We start from the raw sequence: 24,066 nt of genomic DNA on the forward strand, positions 1-24,066 counted from the left end.
TATGCACGAACCTGCAGTACAGCACTGAAAGCGAGCCCAGATGTTTTTACACGCTTTACTACACACAGAGAACTGTGAGCCTTGAAAACCACAACCCCTGTCACCGGCAGAGGCCGCGGGCCGGCCACAGCACCGCCCGGCTGGACGACAGGCTCCCCGGCTGTGCACCGCGGCTCCCCTCCCTTGACGGGTGAGGGGGCTCCCTCCTCCCGACTGTGCCCGGCCGCAGCCCCGTGGTCCCTTCATCAGCCCCGTGAGGACACGCAGGCTCTGCTCGCAGCTGGCCCCACGGCGGCGCTGTCCCCGGCCCGCCCCGCGCTGACGCCGCCGTGCCGGGCCCGCCGTGCCGGCGCTGGGGCGGCCCCGCCGTGCGGCCGTTGGCGGGGCGGGGCCGCGTGCCCGCCCCTCCCGCCGCCCTCCCACTCCCGCCGCCCCGGGGCCGCTGCCGGAGGGATCTGGTGGAGCTGCTGCTGGTGCTGCCGCCGCCGCCGCCTGGCTGAGCCTCGGGTGTCCAGGGGGCTCGGTGGGAAGCCGGGGCCAGGCATGGGCCTGATCTTCGCCAAGCTGTGGAGCCTCTTCGGTAGCCAAGGTGGGCGCGCGGGCCCGGTACGGCTGCGGGACGGCGAGCGGAGCCCGCGGGGCTGCGGGGGCCGCGGGCAGCCGGGGAGGAGCTCGGGGCCGGCTCCGCTGGCCGGGTCTCCCCTGAGGGCCCGCCCAGCCAAAAGTTGGGCTTTTCTTTGTGCAGCGCCGGGAGCGCTGGTGCCGCGGCGCCTCATGCTCGGGGTCGCTTTGTCTCGGTTCCCGAGGTGGTCCCTCCTCGCCCCCTCCTCCCCGGCCGCGTTAAACGCCCCGGGCGGCCCTTCGGGCGCTGCGCTCCCGGGATCGCTCGGCGGGCACGGCTCTGCCTCTCGGACCGGTTTTTTACCCGCGATCGCGGCTCAGGCTTTGATGGACGATGATGGTGGTCGTGTTTGTGTTTGCAGACCCTCTTTGTTTGAGTCGGGGTCTCCTATTAAAGTCATGTTATTTTGGTCTTTAGTTTAAAGGAAAAAAAGAAACCCGCGAAACGTGTTGGGGTCTTCGAGGTAAAGATCTGTTTGTGTTTTGGCAAAGACACTAGTTAAATACAGTTAGTGACCCAAGAAAATCACTTCTCCAGCCAAGAACAAAAAGGTCATAAGGGGATAGGATTGCTTTCCATTCTCTGCTCTCCAGCTCAGGCCCGCAGTCGTGCTCTAATCCAGAGCTCAGAACTTGTGGCTGCCATCAACTTTACTCAGATGGTTATCATAAAAATAGAAAATTAGGGTTTATCTGTTAATTTATTTGTTTTAATGAATTTTGTTTACCTAGCCTTCTTTGGTTAGAAAATAAAGAGTCAAGGAATTTATCGCTTGTATTGTTTTTCCTTGAGGGCCTGAGCTTGGAGAAGGCAAACTGATCTTAATGTTAATTGTTTTCTCATCAAGTTTCCACATGCATGGTTCATTTCCACTTTAAAGTTACTAAGAATGCAGATGAACTTTTTTGTTCAGTGCTCTGTTGCAAGTTTTTGGAGGCATAAACACCTGGTATCCCTTTAATAGTCTTGTTACTGTGTTTGCACATAACCCGTTCTTATTCTGTAAATAACAGAGCAAAGCCTCAGTGTGTGTACACATTGACATCTGTGTATCAAACTTTCATGGGATGAGATTGGGAGGGATCCCAGTCCCAGATCATTCATCTTTCTCCCACATACACTATCCTACCACATAATTCCTGAAGTCATCTAACAGTCCTCTAAATTTGTTGCTGTTGTTGATTTCTGATTTTTCTGAACTATCAGATTTATTTGGTAAGATTCAAGGTTTCCCCTGTTCTCCAGAAAAATACTGAATACTGGTTTGGTTTTCATCAGGTAATGCAATCTGCAAATCCTTTCCCTCCATGAAGAATTCCAAAGACTCCGAAGAGATCTATAAGCAAAGAACTGATCAGGAGATAACTGGTGGCTTTTAGTATTGTTCTGTATGGTACCTTATGATGTCAGTATTTATCTTCAGGAAAACACATTGTCTCTGTTATTGTATATTATTTCCTGCAAGAAAAGTTATTCTTCATTTTGGTGGCTGGATACCAGATGCCCACCAAAACTACGTTATTGCTCCCCTCCTCAGCTGGGCAGGGGAGAGAAAATACAACACAAGTCCCTTGGATCGAGATAACGATAGGGAGAGATCACTCACCAGTCACTGTCATGGGCAAAATAGACTCAACTTGTGAAATTAATTTAGTTCATAACCAATCAAATTAGAATAGGGTAATAAGAAATAAAATCAAACTTTCTGAACACCTTTCCCCTGTCCCTTCCTTTTTTTCCCAGGGTTAACTTCGTTTCCTGTTCTCTCTACCTCCTCCCTGCAGCAGTTCAGGGGAATAAGGAATGGAGGCTGTGGTCAGTTCATCACATATTGTCTCTGCCACTCCTTCCTCCTCAAGGGGAGGACTCCTTCCCTTGCTCTGGTGTGGGGTCTCTCCCATGGGAAACAGCCCTCCACAGGCTTCTCCATTGTGTGTTCTTCCCGCAGTCTCCAATTCTTCACTAGCTGCTCCAGCACAGGTCCCTTCCACAAGGCACAGTGCTTCATAGACAGGCTGCTCCAGGATGGATCCCCCATAAGGTCACAAATACTGCCAGCAAACCTGTTCCAAAGTGGACTCCTCTCTACGAGTCCATGGGTCCTTGCAAGGAGACTGATCCCAACATGGGCATCCCGTGGGGTCGCAGCTGTCTTTGAACATCCACCTGCCCTGGCATGGGGTCCTGCACATCTTGGGTGTGGATTTCTGCTCCCTTGTGGACCTCCATGGGCTGCAGGGGCGCAGTTGCCTCACCGTGGTCTTCCCCACAGGCTGCAGGGGGATCTCTGCTCTGGCACCTGCAGCACCTCATACCCCTTGTTCTGCACTGACCATGCTGTCTGCAGAGTTGTTTCTCTCACTCACGTATTTTCACTCCTCTCTTCTCTGGCCACAATTGCATCAGTGCGGTAACTTTTTCCCATCTTAAATATGTTATCCTAGAGGCATTACTCCTGTTTCTGGTGGGCTTGATCTTGGAGCCAGCTGGCACTGGCTCCATAGATGTAGGGAAAGCTTCTAGCAGCTTCTCACAGAAAACACCCCTGTAGCCTTCCCCACTATCAAAAACTCACCATGCATACCCAATGCATTCATATATTAAAAAAGTTAATGAAAATTTGTTTCACAGTTAAGATAGATGAGATGATATCATGAAATATTTGCTCTTTGGCTTTTATCCCATTAAGAAGTTTCTGGGGTGTGTTCTGATCTTGTTTTGTTGCTGGAGTTCTCTTTGGTTTGGTGTTTGTTGTTTTGGTTTTTTCCCCTCTTGTGGTGACCATAGAAAAGAAAGTGAGTTTGTTTTCATTGCCAAAATTGAACTTCTGTTCTAGAAAGTTTGCTTCAAACAGAAAATTTTGACCCATCTAATGGGAAAGTATGCTCTAATTACACAACCATTTTTCTCTAAATAATATCATTACTAATAATGAAGGATAGTAGTAGTTTATGAGTTGAGTTTGATTGCTCTTTTAGTTATGTCAAATCTAGATAGTTCCTTGGGGAATTCATAGGCTGTCCTGTGAAGCTGCTTGTTGAGCAGACCAGCACAGTACCTTTCACATTGATTTTGACTGTAATGAGGAAGTATTCCAGAGATGCAAATAGACTTCAGTGTGGGAGGAGGGATAGGTTCAGTTCACTGTGGTTTGTGAGTTGTACTGATAGTTTGGAGCGTTTGATACTGGCAAAATTAAAGGTTAAACAGAGCAAAGATTTGGAAAGTGCTCTCTGTTTCCATGAGGTAGAGCATGGGGCAGGAGGTGTGCATAACTGCTAGAAAATACAGAACAGAGCATCATTGGCAATTCATGAGTATTATTAGTTATGCACTGCAGTTTTGCTTTACATAAATGTGAATAATAGCCAAGGTGAAGATGCCAAATTTGAAAGGTACTTGATCAATAGTGTCTGGGCAACTTTAAAGAGATATCTCCCAATGAGTTAATGCTGTTAACTTGCGGGAAGAAGATATGTGTGTAGCTTTCTGAAAAATGCACATCTTAAGATAACTAACATCTTAAGATAAACCCTCTGTGTTTTTGTGCTTTGGGGTTCAGTGCGGTCGCAGTAACCATGTGATATGCAATAAAGTTGAGTTCATTCATAGAGACTTCTGCCTGGCAGGAAAACCTTGTAATGAAGATACTCTTAGATCCTACTAAAGCTGTGAATATCTGCTCATTAATTTACACATCTTCTTTACTACTTTTGCAAGTTTTGATTCTCTTACCTGCTTTTCCAGTGGTAAGGAGAAGATACTACAAGGAAGGTCAAGAGGCTGGATCTAATGTGTGTAAAGACTTTCTTGTGCTAAGTGTCTGTTGACTAGTTTATCCATTGACCTGTTCCTGCAGCATTTATTATTACTTGTATTCAGCTGTTTTAGTCCTGTTTCTTGGGTAGCATCTCAGTATTCCTACAAGGGAGTTGAATCTGTCTGTTCTGTTTCAAGTCACTGTACATGCAATAGAAGTTGTTCCAGTTGGTTCAGCCCATTTTGATTATGGGTAACCCATTTTGCCAAACCCAAACTGGCTCATGGTGAGAAAATGCAACAGTTAAAATAATGTTATGTGGCCAGTGCACAATCTGCTCTTCAAATCTGGTGTGTGAGATTATGAAATAAGAAAAACTGTAATGCAAAGCAGTTTAAGGAAACTGGGTGATACCTGTGCTGATCCATGAGTCAATGACTAATGAAAGAGAGGAAGGTTAACAGTCTGAGTACAGTCTGTGAAGGAATATCTATTTAGCTCTGTGGATACATTTGGAAGGGTTCATTTCTAGTTTGAGTTTGTCATTAGTTTTTAAACAGTGGCTGGTTTTGTTTGAGTCTTCAGGGTGATCAGAATAATTGCTACAGTTGTAAAAATTGCTTTAAGAAAACTAATGGTAAACTTTAATTCAAGGAACTTCTGGAACTCCACAGTTCACTTCACTTAGGCTTGCTGACAGTTCCCAGACTGTACAGTCAGGTTGGAAGAGACCATTAGCTGGAAAACCAAATAGATTTTGGTTCCAATGACTACTAAATGCTGTTGACAGTTTCTCTACTTTCCTGTAATCAAGTCTGGAGATAAAAGATGTATTTGAGCAGTTCTTTTTGTGCTTTAAAGAAGACTCTAAGGTAGCTTTTAGTGTGCAGCCTGAGTATTTGTATTGAAACCCCTTTGACCTTTAGAAATATGCTACTCCTCCTGCCTCCTCTTCAGCAAACTATCTGAATTCTGTATTCAACTTTGAAGCCTCCAAGATCCTTACTATTTGAAAGTAGATGTGTATGTTTTGTCTAAAAAGTGTTGGTATCCTTTCTGGTACCCATTTCTTTTAAGTGTGTTGGAAGAGCCTGTTATTGTATTTAGAATTTTTTTAAAAATTTTTGCAAAAAAGAGGAAAGGTCAAAGTTGTGAGAATTGAATCTTCAGGTTTGGGCCCTTTTACCACAGAGAAATATAGATGAGGAAGTGAAAAAAAAGAACATAATATGTCTTTCTTCTAACATCTGCAAGAAGATAATTTTCACTGTCCTGTGGTTTTGTAATAGTAGACTGCCAGAGATTTTTTCAACAATACTACTTTTTTTTTTTTTTTTCTAACAGTGAGTTAAGAATGGTTGATATAACAGAAGTCTTTGGATTCTTTTAAAAAGTAGTCTAATACTGTCTTCCCCTCCCCATGCCTACTTTTTCTACTTCCCCCCCATCTGATTAATAAAGGCTCTTCTCTTCTACTCTGTCAACTTTGTTATGGATTTTCTTCTTCCTTTGCCAAGAACATGGTGGACTGGGAAGATATTCATGAATACAACCCAAAATGAGTTTGAATACCAGCCAGTGAAAGGGAGAAACCTGGGTTAGTCTGTAAGTACACAACACCAATAAATCACTGCCTGTGGTTTACCCCATGACTGTCCTTTCTCCTAAATGCGGCATCTATCTTCTAGTTGCTCTTGTAAACAAGTACTTGTCTTGCTAAAATTCTGTTCTCTCTTAGTTTGGCAGTTTTTAAGTTCACATGTTTTTCCTCTAATGTACATCTCTGTGTAAATGTTTTGTATTTTAACCAAACTAGACAGAAATTCAACTTTTGAATGTAAGTGAAGAGTTTTCCATTACTATAGGTCTATATCTAGAACTATAGAATGGAACTATAGAATAATAATCTAGAATATATATATCTATATCTAGAGTTTGCCATTACTATAGTGTTAATGGCAACTGCCATTAATAAAAGGTGGAAACTGCTTGAGATACCTATGCATCCATCTTATTGTTTTTATCCCCAGATCACCATTACTTAACACCTGTGTGACTGTTCCTTGTTTGTGCTTATTCAGTTACTGTTTGACTATGGAGTAACACAATGCCTTTTTTTCCAAATAATGTCAAACCATTTGCACTTTGGTGGCTTCCAAAAACAGTCATCTCAATGGCAATTTTTTTCATTACTCTAAGTAGGGTGATATTGTTTCGTCCAACACTCCAATAATTCACACCTAAGCGTTGTATTGTAATGTGAAGATGAGAAAGAGCAATGTAGTGCCTGACTGGAATTCATTTCCTTCCTTGAAAATAACTTAAAACGGAATGTTGCTAAAGTAGGGTCATCTTCTTCCAGGCAATAGTTGACAACGTCTGATTTGAAAACAACCACAGGGTATTTCTGTGTTTGAACTTTGAAAGCTCTTTGACTGAATTTGAAGAGATGGACAGTCAAGCTATGTATGAGGCATGGTTTATCAGCACTGAAAGCAGAGAGGATTTCGTAGTATTTATGTGTTGGGAAAGATTACTAATTACTGACACTGCGCCTTATGGGGCTAGAACTACTACTGGATTTAAGGCCAGGAAAAGATCTTTCTTCAGAGTGTGTTGACAGGATGCAGTAGTAGGGGAACTGACACAAGGAAATACATTTCAGCATTTGTTATGACGGTATTGCATAGCAAAACTTCTAAAATTCCCGAACAGGTAATTATATATCAGTAGTTTTAAGACCAAAACAAAACACTTTATTCTTCCTTAAACCACCCACTTGCAGGCAAAACCCTACCAATCTGATATTTATGATAGATCTTCTGATTTTCTAGCACCTTATTGTAAGTCTTGGAGATCAAATGTGGTATTTTACAGGAAATCTTTAAGCTATGAACCGTGTTTTGCTTAGAATAAGTGCCCTAGAATTGTAAATATTATCTCTTCAAAAGTGAGCTTGTTCACAGAGTTTGTTAAGTAACTTTTACTTCTAGTATCCATTTACAAATTCGCTGATCTTGAGTGGCTTGCTTTTTTGTCAGTAAGTGGATTGGTATCTTTAACTTCACACATGTAGCAAAAGAACCACTATTGTAATTAACTGTGCTGCTGGATTTGAAATTCTAAGAAGGATTATTTGCAGAGAAGCATGTAAATTCTGAAGGAGTTTTTTGTTTGTTTTCTGTTTTGTTTCTCTGTGCCTGGGAAAACTATCATTGTGGCAATTGGAAGATCACTATTCTATAAAATGGACTTTGCAGCAGGGAAGGTCTGGGTTTGTCTGATGCAGGGAAAAGCGATTTTATTTTTAAATTAAAAGAATATTTTTTTGTTGAGAGAGGTGATCTTTCCTTTCTGCTTTCCACTGGTGAGGCCTTACCTGGAGTAGTGTGTCCAGTTCTGGGCTCTTTACTGCAAGAGAGAAATGGATGTACAGGAGAGAGCCCAGTGATGGGCCACAAAGATGATTAAGGAACTGGAACATCTCACATATGAGAAAAGAGATGGAAAAGGGACAGAGTCAGACTTGTCTCAGTGGTGCCCAGTGACAGGACCAGGCAATACAGAACCTGAAACACAGGACGTTCTCTCTTTACATCAGGAAACTCTGAGCACTGGCACAGGTTGTTCAGGGACACTGTGGAGTTTCCATCCATGGATACTTTCAAAACCCGTCTGGCCATGGTCCTAGGCTGTTGGCTCCAGGTGGCCCTGGTTGAGCAAGGGGGTTGATCTAGGTGACCTCCAGAAGTGTCTTTAGGTCTTGACCATTCTGTCATTCTATGACTTTCAATTTAGAAGTTGCAAAGTTGGACTTTGCAGTCCGTTCAAAATTCCTCTTAGATTTTACAATATGGATAATGGTGGTCCCTTAAGAAGTGGCTGTTATTGAGCCTTGACCCTTAGGCTAATGTTTTTTCAGTTTTGGGGTGTTTTGTGATGTTCTTAAGATGATATGCCGCTATGAGATGTTTTCATTGTACTTTTCTTTCTAAAACTAGATTTTTTTGATGAAGTGACTGTTCCTTTCTGAAGATCTCCAGTGCTGACTTTTCCCGAGATTGCAATCTTGAGAGATGAGGCTTTGTAGTTTTGTTTGGCTTTTTTTTCAGTCCCGAAGTCAGTACTATTCTGTGTAAGCTGTTGAAATAAGGCAAACAAGCAGTTGCTTTCTTCAGTAAGGAAAGTGATTAACCAGAATTATAACTGTTGCTGTTTCTAGTAATTTATTTTTGTCTTCTTTTTTTTTTTTTTATATCCAGAACACAAAGTAATCATAGTGGGACTTGATAATGCTGGAAAGACTACTATTCTTTACCAGTTGTAAGTACATGAACTACTTTGTTTTCCTGTTTGCATTTTAGTATTTGTCACTGTTTAATCATTGAAAATTCAGCTTTGTAACCTGGCAGAATCTCTAGGATTCCAGATCACAGCGTGTACATTAACGGTATTAGTTGTTCTAAACAGAGTAAATATTTAAAGGATAAGAGAAGGAACTGCCATGCTTTAAAACTGAACTGTAAATTGAAGAACAAGATTGAACATACAAGCACAAAGTGAACTGCAAATTTTTTGCCGTCAAAGCCCATCTGAATTTGTAAGCCTAGAAATAATCCTGTTGCCAGTAACTGCAGACAAGAAAATGTTTTTAAATTAATTGAAATTCTAGCCACTCTGCAAAAAAGCCATAAATATTTCCATATTTTTCCCAATTCCTGTGTCTAAAATTTTTGATGGAAAATTCCTAAAAATAGTATTTCATCTTTCCCAGGTTCTACCTTGGGCATTTTCAATAGCATCATTGCACCCAAATCTTTCCAGCATTACAAGAATATCCATGATAAATTTAGGAATGTCAGCAGGACCATAATTACTATTGTTATTGTAGAAGAGAGGGAGGATGTAGCTAAATTACTGTCCATATATTTTGATACAAAAGCAGCAGAGTATGTTTTCCAAAAATACTTTTTTTCCCCTAAGCATTTTTGAGAAAGTTTAAAGGTAGAACTGAGGAATTTTCAGCTATGGAACAAAACAGTCCTTTGGGATTTGTTGTAATATTGAGTTACTAAGTAGAGTGCTCTGATAAAGTTATATTCTGATTTATATTTTCCACAGTTCAGCATTCTCATATTTGGGATCTTTAGAATATCTACTTCTAATTTAAGACAAGTGCATTTTAAGTATCTGTTAATGTCCTTTAAGGAGAGAATCCTCCTAAAATGCAGATGCTTATCCATTTGTTATGTCTTTTATGTGCTTATTTTTCATTGCTGATGTCTTTAAGCATGTCTACAGTCACTGCTTTCCATAAATTTCAAATTTATAGCTTTTTTAAAATATACCTGGTTTTTAATATTTTTTTAATCTGTTACACATATTTACTTTTTCTAGAACAAGTTTATTATAACTAAGCTGTAACAAGCCTTGTGGATTTTACTGATTGGTGCTTTGTGTGATATTGTTTCCTTTAGTTTAATGAATGAGGTGGTTCATACTTCTCCAACCATAGGAAGCAATGTAGAAGAAATAGTGGTGAAAAACACTCATTTCCTAATGTGGGATATTGGAGGACAAGAATCATTACGGTCATCGTGGAATACCTATTATTCAAACACAGAGGTATGAGAAGCTGCTTTGCAGGTTTGTTAGAAATTATATTTATTTATTTATTAGGAATATTGGTACATTTTTATAAAGATTGCAGCTGTATTGTTTTCAAATCCTACTGAGCAAGAACAAACCCAAAAAGTGTGAGGTATCTCTGGTATGCAACCAATTCTCTGGTAATCTTTGAAGTATTTTTCCTGTTTACTTTGCAGTGATGTTGTTTGATCTGTGATATAAACCATGAAATTAGACTTTTTTTCCTAGGCAGTAAATGATATCAATACCATTTCAGATCAGATTTCTTATGTGGTTTTTTAAGGTGATTAAAATGACAATTTTGCTTGTAATTTGCAAATTTAGTGAGGATTAGCAGTGGTCAACCTGACTTCTGTACATCTAGTCTGAAATGTTTTTGAGATAATGACAGTTAAGGATGAAGAATGATACTTTCTCTAGGCAGCATTATTTAAAAACCCCACCAGCTTGTGGCGTTTATCCAAGGGTAAAGGAAAGTCTAGCTTTGCAATACTCATGAGATACTGGCAAAACTACCATTGCTGGAAAGGTTGGAATTCAGCGTCAGTTGTCTTTTGGGGGGTTTGTTTTTTATGCCAGCCTTTTTGCTGCCAAAAGGTTATCAATACAAAATGCACATATAATCTCTGAGGACTCATTCTGAGACATCTACATTGTTGTAAACTATTTTAGACTTCATTTCTTACAGTTTCTGCTAAAAGCAGTGATCTGTTCATTATGTAAGTATTCCATCCTCCTGTAAAATGAGATTTTTCTTTTTTATGCTTCTCTTGGAGAGAGTTGAGTTTAGCAATCCATCCTAGATCTGCTGAAAGCCTGCTGACGACATCTCAGCTTTCATCTCTAGTATTTTAAACTAATTTTTCATTTTATCTGGAAAATTATAGCTACATCTAAGACACACATGAGGTTGAAGACACTTCTACCAGCATTATCTGCTACAGAGCAGTAAGTTCTTGGCTTTTGTCCCTTGAGTATCTTTGATTTTGGAATTTGGAGAGATGCATATATTACTTCTTTTTCTGATACTTTTGGGATGTTCTTCATCACATTCTGGCTAGTAAGTGTTTGAAACCCAGTGCCTTTTAGTACTTGGAAAGAAGAACTTCCCTTTTACTTAGAAGCTTTGTCTGCTGGAAACAGTTGAGGAAGAAAAGAGATCTGTTTAGTATGCCAATCCTAGCCTCCCTGATATGAATAATTCCTTTACTGTTCCTCCTCATCTGCTAGGCATCTTGAAGTCACAGCAGCATTAAATTGACTTAGTTTTTCATTCTTTGTGGCCATTCCCAATGGCTAATGAATCTCTTTAATTTTCTAAGGCAAAGTGATTTGGAGCATATGTTGGAGACTTATAGCAGTGATTTCTAATTCTCCTTTTTTGTTATTGTCTCTCTTTTCTCCCTTTCCTTGTGTGCCAATTAGAACAATCTACACAAAATCTTTGGGGTAATGTAAAAGTCCCACAAATAAACATTTTAGCGCATACCTGTCCTAATTAGTTTCAAGTTAATATGGCTAGTTCTGCTATTCTGTTTCAAGTGTCAGATCATATTCTTACAGAGAGGATGTTGAGAGAGGCTTAAAGATAATTTGGGAGGACAGAAAAGGGGAGGGAGCTTCCATGGTCCCGTGGTTAAGTTACTGGGTTTGTGGGTGAACAAAGAGTTACAGTAAAGGAGAAAAAGGGTGGAGAAGTACTGTCATCTGGGCATAGAAGTAGTGGAGTCTGTCAGATGAATGTAATCTTCATGGTTTTCTCTCCAGTGCAGCATATGCCCCTTGCAATTTATTTTATTGTTATTATAGTATCTGCATAATTTTCATCAGAAGGTTCTTGGTCTCCCTACGCATTGTCCCCCCATGATGCTGTTAGCACTGCTCGGAGCACACTGGGCAGGGCAAGTGTTGAAGTGTTGATCAGTTGTTATGGTTTGTGTGCAAACACTGTTGTGTAATGCTTACGAGCATTTGCTTGACTGTTACCTACTGCATAATGCTGTCTTTTACCTCTCAAGTGCAAGGCTATAAAATAGAAGGTACCAAACAAGGAGCAGAAAGAGTGGGGTAATAGACAGTAATTTTCATACCCGTGGCAATTGCTTCCCATGGGAGGCCTGATGTACCAGACCTAGCAGTGTCTCAGAGTCCACAAGTGCATGACTGTAAGAATAATGTGCCTGGCAGGAATAGTAAGGGTAAAATGACTGCTACAGCCATCTCCAACAGCCTGGAAGGGCTTCACCAAAAGGTTGAAGGGTGCAAAGTTGTGAGAAGCCAAATGCACAGGTACACTTTTGCACTTGTAAACGTGAAATGTGCATCAACAAAATGCTAAGCCCTACAGGTACACAGCTTTCTGACATTTGACCTACTACTTTGAAATAATCTTTCTTAAGCCTTGTGAGCGAGATGATGCTGAACTGTAAAGTAAAATATGCTTCTTTAAAAATACATAACTTCAATTTCAGTTTTATACTTTCCTGAGTATGCAAGTAGTAGTGGACAGTAGCAGCTGTTTTCATTGATGATATGTGTAGCACATTTGTCATCCACATCCACAATCTGTTATCTGTAGGTGCTTTTTGGTACTAACATACCTATTTTGAGTGTGATATATGGCCTGAAAATCCATGAAGGAGATTTAGCCATAGTACACGTAGGTAGATCTTAATGCTGAAATGTGCTAGAATGAGATTGTTAGGTGGTTTTGTTTTTTTTTTAGCTATCATCTTCAGGTGCTATCATCCCACAGCTCTAGCAAAAGACTGTAATAATAAAACTTTTTTCTAGTGTCCTCTACAAGTGTATGTCTCTTCTAGAGGAAGACTTGTGGTTCGTGATCTCTTGAAAATGTGCTTTCTATAATTTATACTTTGTACTTACATGCTCTACTGTTGGGTTTTTTCCCTAGTTCATCATTCTGGTTGTTGACAGCATTGATAGAGAGCGACTTTCTATTACAAAAGAAGAACTTTATAGAATGCTGGCTCATGAGGTATGGTGGGGAGTTGGGATAATAGTTTTGTTGAGAACAGTCAAATAACTTTACATGCTTCCTGTGCTAACAAAAATTATACTGTCACAAAAAAAATCTGAGAATAAATATGCATGCATGTTGGTCACATTTTAAAACCACATAAACTATAAACAAGCAGAAAAATTATTATGAAGCACTCTCTGTTAGAGAGAAATCTTTACTTTGCAAATGTTGAACTTGTAAAATATCTTATGCTTTGTATTAGCTTAAAAAGGAATTATTGTCTTCTACCAGAGTCTCCTTTTAGTTAAATGGTTAAAATTTCAAGAAACTTTTTTTTTTAATTTTTATTTTAGAAAAGTGGAATTTCGCACTTTTTCTTGTTTGTTTTAATCCTGTTCCTTAAAATTAAGGAGCGTATATAACACTATGGATAAATTAATTTCAGTTCATTTTCCTTATGGATTATTTTGTTTGTACTTTTATTTGGGTTGTTCAATGTTGAGTCAACTCCCTCCAACTTTCTAAATTAACATCTACATTGGATTAGCTAAAGTACATTAAAACCTTCTGTGATCACTCTCAAGCTAAATTAAGCTTGTTTTAAATCTAAATGTTCTCCCTCATTTTTGAAATGAAAGAAAAGCATTTAGTACAGTACAAGTAATTCTGCTCAGTTTATCTCTCTGAGAAACTTGGTTTGTTTCACATAAGTGAGTTTTTGCTTTACAGTTTTATATTAAAGTAGTTTGGGTCTGGTAGTAAGAAGCGAATAAGCTACCAAAACAGGTTGGGAGGATGGCTTCTTGTGGTGAAGTTTTCTCATGTAGTTTATTAGTTTCCAGTCTTAAACTCTTACGAAATTGTGATCTACCATCTCATGAAAACAGTTGGTAGGCCTAGCCTGGACTACTTGTAGGAGTGAATATGCAGCTTTAGATCATAAAACTTTGTTGTTTTTCTTCCTCTTGATGAAGAAATAGTCCCAGATTTAATATACATTGAAATGTATTGGACACTTTCAATTGCATCTGTCAGCTTTCTGAGTATTGCATTTGTTTACCCTTCTGCACTTCTAAAGCCATACATCCCAGCTCTTATCTCAGTGCTGTTTGGAATCCTAAATTCCACACTGAAACAAAGCAATTTTTAACTGGTTTCTAAAGCTGCTGCAACATTGTTACAGCTCCCTTTTTGGAACACCAGGATTAAATTTACAAGAATTCAGGTAGCTTTCCTAATCTGTTACTGTTTTAATCACTACAGAACTTGTTTAATGACGTTGAAAGCAATTTAAAGGGAATGATATCTAGCAGGCTTTTCCATTTGAATAGTGTGTGTTGTAGAGTTTGAAATGTTTGCCAGTAATATGTCTGCTGGCTGGATGGTTTGAAGCATTATGAAATATATTTTAACAAGACTTCCATTAGTTATATATGAACATGTGACCAACACCAAAAGGATAGTCATATAATACATTACAATTTGATCCTCTGTGGTGAAGAACTGAATAAATTAGTTTCTTCAGTCTTAATGTAATGAATTTTTACTACAGAAAGTGGTTAAAACTCCATGCTCCTGTGTAATTGTAGATTAGCTTGAATACAGTTCTTTTAAGAAATAAAGTTAGCACAATAGCATTTTAGTTTTTCATAATAACAGTTATGAGTACTCTAAACCATTTCTAGGATTTACGGAAGGCTGCAGTTCTCATCTTTGCAAACAAGCAGGACATGAAAGGCTGCATGACGGCTGCTGAGATATCGACATACCTCACCCTCAGCTCCATAAAGGATCACCCGTGGCACATTCAATCCTGTTGTGCTTTGACAGGAGAAGGGTAAATGCTTACTGCTTAGTACAGCAATTTGTGGCAAATGAAAATACTGATTGAGAATCCTCTTGATGCCAGTGTGGATTTTCTGAAAGAACATATTTTCTGTTCTTTACAGTCAAGAGGGGTATTCTGAATTTTTCATATTTTTTTAATTGAACTTTGTGGGTTTTTTCATAGCTCAGAGTCCAAGTTCATGTGAAAGTCTTTCAGTTTATTGTTAAAAACCCCAAAACAGAAACCAAACAACACTCTGACCCAAATACATAGCTGTTGGCATAACTGTCTACTTTCTGTGCACTGCTCTTTTATCGTGTGTGTCTTGGTGTATTTCAAGAAATAAACTACTGTTTTCTTCCTTTACATTCTAATCTGTAGGAAGCTTCTAAGTTGGTGATTGGGTTGGGTTTTTTTTGGTTGAATGGGTTTTTTGATAAGCATTGAAACATAGTTTTGATGAAAAGGTATATAGATCTATCAAAAGCCAAAATTGTTATCAATATTTAACACTTTGTCTATATCTGGCTAATGTAGCTAATTTTTAAATTTGAATACCTTATACCAGCAATTACTAAAATGGGAAGCTGAGATTTCCTTAGATCTCGTCTGTGAAGATCAAAAAACAATTTTGGATGCCTTTTAACAAAACAAGTTGAATAGTGCCTTGCTTGTAGGTGTGAAATGTGCTAATTTTTCATCTTGATTTTTTAAAGCACTCTTATAATGTGTGATATTCAGAGGTTTTTTTCAGCTGTGTTGTGCAGCCTTTATAATAATGTAGTCTTGTGACATTAAAAATAGTGAATCCAACTGAGTATTAGAGAAGTGAAAGCACCTTCCTCACTTTGTAGTATGAAGTTTTCTAACGTAAAATCTCCATTTTCTAACGTAATGGAGATATCTTGAAGAGTGAATGGTGGCATTAACTTCCTTAGAGTGGGATGTGTTAGTGAGGACAAACTGTTTTTTTCTTCGAGTCTGTTTCATTCTAAGAGTTGAGTATTGTTTCATTCTAAAAGTTAATTCTGCTTTCATTCTACCAGTTTTGCTAAAGTCACTTTTCAATACTCAGCTTATGTACTAAGATCTTCAACTAATTTGACATTTGAAGGAAAGTAATAATTAATAAATACGAATTTTAGTTTAGAAACAGTGGCCATCATAGACTACTTCTTTCTTATTGTAAAAAACTCAGAATATTTAGAATGCTTTAAACTGTGACAGTAGTAAGACCAACATATAAAAAAATAAATCCCAGAGTTAGACTGTTGAGCTGAGTCTTCCTTGGAAAGATCTGACCGAAGTCTGGGGAGATTAGCCCTGTGTGAGTGAAGTTAGCGCTCTTGGATAGCTAAGTCATGATTTACTTTGCAAAGGTAAAGCTTAGGGGCACAAAGCAAGGTAACTAGTTCCCTAGAAAAGCAAAGGAAGGCCAGTGTTCTAAAATTGAAGTCTTTTAAATGAAGATGCAGATTTAGTTAGTAAGCAAATTAGATCCCATGCAGTCTTATTATTCAATATAAACATACTTTTAATTTTGTAATGTGATTTTGGAATTCTTGATATACTACCTTTTCATTAAACAATTCAGTCTGGATAACCTGCCCTTTGTCTTTTAGTTAGTATGTAAAAGTCTAGCTTTCATATAAGTAGTCTTTCACAGGAAATCTGTAGAAGAAGAAAAACTTATTTGGTTCCATGTACTTATGAGTTAGCATTTAAGAGTAGTGTCTCTAAGATTTACAAGGAAAAAAAATTTAAGTACTGCCAAGCTTCAATAAAATAGAATGCATGACCATTTTCTTGTGATTAAAGCCTATAGACTTAGTTTAAAAACACTGCTTACTCTGTTCAACTTTCAGTCCTATTTCCAGTTGATTTAATTTTTTTAAGTAGATGTTTTTACGCATTAAATCAACCAGAAAATACTTTCAAGGTGTTGGGATAGAACTAGTACCAATAACATCTCTTATCTTTCAGGTTATGCCAAGGCTTGGAGTGGATGACCTCCCGTATTGGAGTGAGATAGCTTTTTTACTTTTTTTTTTTTTATTCCTCCAAAAGAAGAGACTTCTATTTATCCTGTGAACATGTACATTTTTCTGTACTTTTGGCTGCTGAGGCAGTGACCATGTTTAATTTATATCAGCCAACTCCTAAGCTGTGCTTGAATCAAGCGCAGTTGAACTGAAACACAAAAGTATTTTCTTAACTTTTTTTAATACACTAATCTTCAAGTGGATGAACATATGTCATATGTGAATCTGTTTTTAGGCATTGAAACTCCTCTGAGTATGTATTCTAACTTTTTCGATGATAGCCTTTTAAAAGCTGTTTTGTCATTGTCAGTATTTCATACTTCCTCTTTCTAAATAGTTTGTATAACTTACTAACATAAATGAGCACAGTTTATTTAATAATTAAAAGTAGTGATTAGGTTAACTTCACTCTGCCATAGCCTTAACCTCTAAGGATAACCATATCTCCAGCTGGACTTCCCAGAACATCAGTAGAATTCTAGCCAGCACTGGAATTAATAGTTATGAATGCAAATTTTTAAATCCTTAATGAGTTAACTATAGTTAATATTGTGGTGGCTTTTAACCTGGTATACAGTGGAACTTCTGCCTTAAAAATAAATTTGTTTCAGTCTCAGTTTCTCTGGTGTGTAGTTCTAGGATATGATTCTTTTACTTGAAAATACATCTCTGTACAGTGGATTAAAATTTTATCAAGTGATAGTGTAATTATTTAGAACTTGAATACCTTTTTAAAAATAAATCTCTCAGTAATTCAGTTTGGAATCACAGCAGCCAATGTTATGTGTAGACTTGCTGTACACTGTTAAAGTTTTAAATTTTGTATACATGAGCCTTCCTCACCTTTTAGTGAGAATGCTGTTTTCTAAATGAATGCAAAATCAAAAGGGAAGCCAGATTTATAAACAAATAAAACAATACCATGGTGCTGCATCTGTAGACTTCAGAGTGAAGCTAATCTTGACATTTATTTACCTACTATCACATATGTTTTTAGATTTTTTGCAGAGAAATTATTTTGCCTTAATTTTTGGTTTTAGTCTTATTTGCACAAGCAGAGAACTTTTGACGGTGTTTGAGTTAGATTCCTTCACCTGAAATTTGAAAAGCAGGTGGTGAAAAAGTAGACCAAGTAATTCTTAATTCAATTGGAAGGGAATGAAGTTAGATCTATCAAGATAATGTAAAGACATGAAGGTTATTGAGAACATTAAGCATCAAAAAACCCTAACCACTAAACACCCAAAAAGCCATATGAGGATTAAAAAAAAAAAAACCACAAAAAACCCAAACCAAAACCAATAGTGGACACCTAATTCCTGGTGAAGTGCAGCAGCAGTCAGATACCTACCCTGCATAAATGCTTGGCAGGCCTTCCAAAAGCACCATTCTGTACTTCTGCATGCCTAGAAGCCACATGGAGGCTGGTTACCAGAACCATTTTGTGTAGGCCTTTAATGACAAAATGTTTTTGTTAAATCTTGTTTTGATAATTCAAGCACACGGATTTTTCCTTAATAAAATTTTAAGCTTTGTAAATTTTAATTTGCTTCCATTTTTATTTGAACAAAACTTAATGAAATTTTAAAAGTATCAACAAATGTGTTGTTATAAGTGTTAAAAAGAAGATTTTGAATACATGTGGAAATGTGATTGGTTGAATGAAGTTGTATATTATTGCTGGTTAGCAAAAGTCACATTTAGGAGAACGGCTGTTGAGTATCAAGTCAGAAAACTCAGAAAATAATTAAAATCAGTGAAAAGTGCATAAAAAAAGGATGAATGCAAAGCAAGGTTAAACTGTGATATTAAAGCAGCTTACTCTGATGTTTAGCTGTTCTAATGTGTGAAAATTAGGTGTTTTTTTTCTTAGGGAAGCAAATTAGAAATGAAAAAATAAAATAAAAATATGAATGATGTTTCTTGCTTGGTGATTTAATTTAAGTTTACAATTTAGATTTGTTTTCAGGTTTATTTTTATGTAATTCAAAATGTAGTCCTGAATACTTATGAAGAGTACTATCTGGATGTATAGCCCTTTGATTGTTTAAAAAAAAGGCACAATTTTGTATTTAATGCCTTCTGGTTAAAACCATTTATAAATCTATAATTTGATTACTAAATCCAGTCTCACCTGAGGGAATACATATAACTTTCATTAGGAGGAAATGGTCAGATTGTAGACCTTAAAATATCAGAATAATGAAAAGGTTTTTTTTTTTTAATTTCATGGCACTTAAAACCTTTGAATATCTTGAAAAAAAATGAAACATTCTTGACAATTGCTATGATTTTGATCACCCAATAACTTCATTTTATACTACAGTTTTCCATTGATAATATCAGTTTGTTCACAGCATTGTTGCTGTGATTTGTTTTGGTTTTTTCTTTTAAAAAGGCCTGATGTGGGATTTTTGGAGGTCTGTTTTTAATAACTTCAGTGCCTGTTAAACCAGAAGTGATTTGATTAAAATAATTTTTAAAGGTGTGCCTTAGAATACTGCATTGCCAAATACTGCATAATGTTTACTAGTTTGAATATATTAAATATGTTGCAGGTAGTTTTACCCTTTGAAAATATTCTGTATTTAATGTGCTGTTCCCTAAAGAACAATGTTAATCAGCTGAAGTTCAAGAAATTAAGATGTCATATGCAGATTTTTATTGTACTGCCATAAATGCATTAGCACGTGGCTTTTTATTTGTTTGTTTTGGGTTTTTTTGTACTTTCTTGTGTAGGTGGTAAAGAGCTTCAGTATCCCCAAACGAGCGATTCTTTTCCAGCTCTTTAAACACACTGCAAACAGTAAGGGGGAGAGGACTTGGGTGCAGCTGCTCAAAATATTTGTTGTCAAAATAAAATTGAGTTGTTCTGTTAAATTTGAGGGGTTTCTCGTTTGTGAGTACTCTTTGGTGAATAGGTATCTCACAAGGGTAGCATTGTCATTTTAATTTCATCTCCAGTCTGTTCACTGGGGCAAACTTGGGGCCTGCATCATGTGCAGCTGTAGCCAGTTCACAAAACTACTTGGCTGGACACCTCCTTCTTTTCATCTCGGGAGAGGCTTCAGCTTTGATCCTAAAGAGACTGTCACATCGTTTCAGCCATGGGAAGCGTGGATCTTTGTTTGTTTTAGTGAAGGGAGTTTGTTTTAGTGTACTGTTCCCTTTCAAAGTAAGAACAAAACAAATCCAAACAAAAGAGTGAGAAAAAACTTGTATGGATTTTTGCCTGTGCATTTGACTATGCTTAGTGTTTAGCTGAGTTTGCTCCTTCCTTTTTTAGAGTCTGCCTTGTGAAAGACCCCAGAAGGCAACAGTGAGGAGAGCAAGTATGAGAAACCTGACAACAATGCCAACACTGCCAATAGAAACTTGCATCTTGGAAAAGCTTTTAAGTTTTTCCAAAATTACCTTGATGAGCTGTCAACACTGAGTGTTTCTGTTTTGCTTCCTAGAGGGTAGTGCACTAGAAAGGTGCATGGTGTTTATACACTGTGTGCCCACCATGCAGGCAGGAGACTTGAGGCTTCACATTAATGGTGTATTGGAAATCAAGTTCTGAGTTTCTAAGCTAAATTTTCATAATATCAGGTGTGAAACAATCAGGCTTTTTCTGACTTCCTCACTTTCTGGGATGACAGACAATCCTTTCTTTTTTCTTGGTAGGTGTGTTACTTTCAGTGAAGTTGATTTTTGTTTTGCTGGGTAGAGATAAGCATTTTGTGTAGAAAGTTTCCCTGTATGTAACTGAAGACAGTCCTCTGCACATCAGTTTGTGTCCCCTAGATGGCAGGAAAGGATCAGTTTAACAGTCCTAAGCTGCTTTTGCTTGTGTACTTCAGCATCCACCTGAGAGACACAGGAGAGGAAAGCTGAATCACTTCTTCTGTGGGAGGGAAGCTTACAGTGAGGTATGAATAAATTTGAGCTCAGTTCTATATCTTAAAAGCATTTTGGCTCAGTCATTTATGTTTAGAATTTTATTCCACACCTTTTGTTGTTACTGAATCTGAGAATACAGATGACAAAAAGAATGGATGCAATTCCTGGCATATTTCATTCTTAAATAACTTCTGTCTGTTGTCCATGACATGCATTATTTTTTTTTTTTTTTGAGCTTTGGTTGATTGACAGTTGCTCCTCTAATGTACTGCAAAGTTGCACTGCTACTACTTAGAAATTGCAGGTATCTGTAACATTTGAACTGTCACTTTGCTGTGTGTTTAGCTGTGATGATGGTTTGTAGTCTATCACTATATCCTTGCTGCATATGAAGGCTAAATTCAAGTAAAATAGCATTACTTAAAATAGCAGCAGTCACAGTGTTCAGTACCACCAACAGGCTTTCATGGCTTATGTTGTTTCTGTTGCAGTTGATGTAATGGATATCTCCTCTGAAACAGCACTTAATTCTGCTATAGTTAAGTGATTCAGTATTTATCAAAAATATATGATATTAGAGATTTAAAGAATGTATACTGGTACTAAATGTTGCAAGGTTCATACAAATCAGTGAAGGATCTGAGAGACAGTTGTTCCTGCAAGATTTTTCTTTATCTGAAATTCAGGTAGGGGTGAGAGAGTTGAAAAAGATTAAACTATAGTGTTGCAATAGTGCTTCTTGCTGAGGAAAGGTTGAAATGGAGCAAGGATGATGTGTCCTGCTACCAGTTCTTCAATAATTCTGCCATTTAGAAAGCTGTATGCATTTGGTTTAGGTAAGATAATTCATAATAGGAAACAAAATGTAGTGCTGTTTGACTACAATAGAAGAGGATGCTGGCTTCTATTAAGGTGTGTCTTACTGATGACTTTGAAGACAGTAGAATTTGACCAATCTTGGGTTGTACCTGAGACTTGGTTGGTAGGTGTTCATGTCACCTCCTTATGGAGGTACAGGCACTGTTCTGTGACTAACCCAAAGGAGGTGCTTCACCACATTCACCCTTCCGACATCCAGCCATTTGACACTTAGAGCTACTTTGTCTCTAATTGTTGATGAACAAAATCAAACTAATTTCAAAACAATTGTTCTCAGCTAATTTGTAGTTCACAAGTTACTGTTTTTATTTCAGACCTGAAGAAAGATTTATACAAAACACTGCCAGTCTGGCAGTATGAAAATACTTGGAAAAGTTTTTGGTCTAATTATATTTTAGAGAGACCCGAACTGTACATGTGAGCGTGTTAGTCCAGTGTGTACTTGTAATGTCAGTATCTTCTGCTTGGCACATTCTGAAAGTTAAACTTTTGGGCAATATCAAAGGAATTTAAAGATGAACAGTGTGCAGTAGGGATGGAGATGGACACTGGTGGAAGTAAGTGCAGGGAAGCAAGAGCACCGATACGATGTGGTTACTCAACGATGAGCAGTGGGGCACATGAAGAAAGTGTCATTTTCTTACTCATCTATTTCTGCCATTGCTGCTTGCTTTATTTTTCCTCAGTTCATCCTTTTCTGAATACTTTCACTTCCCTCTGCACATCCAGCAGAATTCAATCTGGTTAGTTCTGTTTCATTCTCTTTGATTAAAACTTGGAGTTTCTGCCAGGTGGAATGAGTGGAAGAAGGGAACCTTGCAAAAGGCAGTGGCAGCACAAACAAAGACTTTGCAATTGAAGTGGTAGACTAGAATTAGTACTTTATTAACAGGTAGAAACAATCTTAATTTTGGGAAAACAGCAAAGTGGTCTCCTCTGGTCCCTGCTAAATCTTTCTTTCTGACTTTGCAAAGCTCAGTGTCATCATATTTACTCATGGAATAGTATTCAGTCTTCAGCTGGGCAGCATGTGTACAGAATTTTAAATAATTATCTGTAAAATACTTTGAAATATGCACAAGAGGAAAACACAATCTTATATAAATGCAAGTGGGAAGCTATGATTCTTTATATTTCGTATTTCTTGTATTTTGCATATTTCTCTGTATAGTGTTGTAAAAAACTATTTCTGTTATTGCTACTGACAAGAGTATTGCCTAATAATTAGCACTTAATTTTTATGCCCACATTGAAAGTCACTGCTAGCCAATCTTCATTACAGGTGGAATTGACTTGTATGGTCTCAGAGGGCTCATTCTCTGTACAGAACAAGAAAAGAGGTGGTAGAAAGAGGTAAAAAATGTTGGGGCACCTTGGGAGGGAGTAAAGTCTATAAGACCACAATTTCAGATCTTTTCTAAACATATTCTTTAAAGAAATGATGAGCAAGAACTTCTTGAAAACTCACTTTCTATCTGTTTTGGCGTTGCTAGTAGCAAAAGTTAACTTTTATGTACAAGTTGTATCAAAGAGTTTAATGGAGAAAACTTTAGACATCTGGTGGGGCGGGTGGGAGCAGTCATGTCATAGCTTAGCTGTGCTATGAGTCTGTAGGGCGAGATCCCATTCTGTTCCCAAAGCTTGTGGGATAGATGTACTGTGTCAAAACTATGCACACTGCAAGATTTCCACATGCTTTCTTAAGAAAGGTGACCTGTAGGTCCCCACACCCTGATTGTGTGGGTACACCCTTTCCGTGGCTGGCTATCCAGCCCACAGGAGCTGTCTCCAAAGCCCTGTGCAGAGGCTTCTGTGCTCTACAAAGGCACATGATGCATTTGCTGGATCAATAAAGAATGAGGTGGATCTGTCTCCAGAGATGACTTTGGTATCACTGCACTGTTCTCCAAAAATGGCCGTGATGACAGTTGAAGATGCTGGAAACTGAAATAAAAGGTACAAAGATAAAATGTAGTGAAAGTGTTGATTGAAATTTTCAGATACAACCACTGACCTTTTGAAATTAAATGAATAAAAAGGCACTGTTGGTTGGGAAAACGTCTACTGAGTTCTTTCAAAGAACCTCAGAAAACATGTTTCAAAAGTAGTGCTGCTAAAACTGATAATGACCTAAGAAAATCTTGGTAACTGGCTAACATTGTTCAAAATCCTTGACAGTTCTAAGGAAAAAATAAGCCTTTTCTCTACAAAAGAAAGCACTGGTTTCTGGCCCCTCATTTTTCAAGACTGTACTTTTAATGCATTGTTTTCACTGTATCATTTGAGTGCTTTTCATTTTTCCGTCAATAACTCCCACATCCCCTTTGAGGTTTTATTCCATTCTGTAGACTAGTTCACTATTTTAGGCTTGGAGCTTTGTTATTCTAATCTCATGTTGAGAAAAGGACTTTTTGGTCA

At 38.0% G+C, this 24,066-nt stretch overlaps 1 protein-coding gene across 3 annotated transcripts; it reads left to right on the top strand.

Moving 5' to 3' along the window:
- The first annotated feature begins 433 nt into the window (after nt 1-433).
- ARL5B (ADP ribosylation factor like GTPase 5B) lies at nt 434-18,429 on the top strand. Of its 3 annotated transcripts, none has more exons than XM_050325818.1 (7): nt 467-589; nt 5,844-5,987; nt 8,645-8,705; nt 9,860-10,007; nt 12,946-13,029; nt 14,700-14,851; nt 16,826-18,429. In XM_050325818.1, the coding sequence occupies exons 4-7, from the start codon at nt 9,864-9,866 to the stop codon at nt 16,872-16,874; spliced, it is 429 nt and encodes a 142-aa protein (XP_050181775.1). In that variant the 5' UTR covers nt 467-589; nt 5,844-5,987; nt 8,645-8,705; nt 9,860-9,863; the 3' UTR covers nt 16,875-18,429. The 3 variants fall into 3 exon arrangements, with proteins under 3 accessions (XP_050181766.1, XP_050181775.1, XP_050181784.1); XM_050325827.1 differs by having other exon boundaries at nt 526-589; nt 5,900-5,987; XM_050325809.1 differs by lacking the exon at nt 5,844-5,987 and having other exon boundaries at nt 434-589.
- Nucleotides 18,430-24,066: the final 5,637 nt, after the last annotated feature.

This window comes from Myiozetetes cayanensis, unplaced genomic scaffold, assembly GCF_022539395.1.
Source record: "Myiozetetes cayanensis isolate MyiCay16 unplaced genomic scaffold, myiCay2020 scf1, whole genome shotgun sequence".
Classification (NCBI taxonomy): Eukaryota; Metazoa; Chordata; class Aves; order Passeriformes; family Tyrannidae; genus Myiozetetes; species Myiozetetes cayanensis.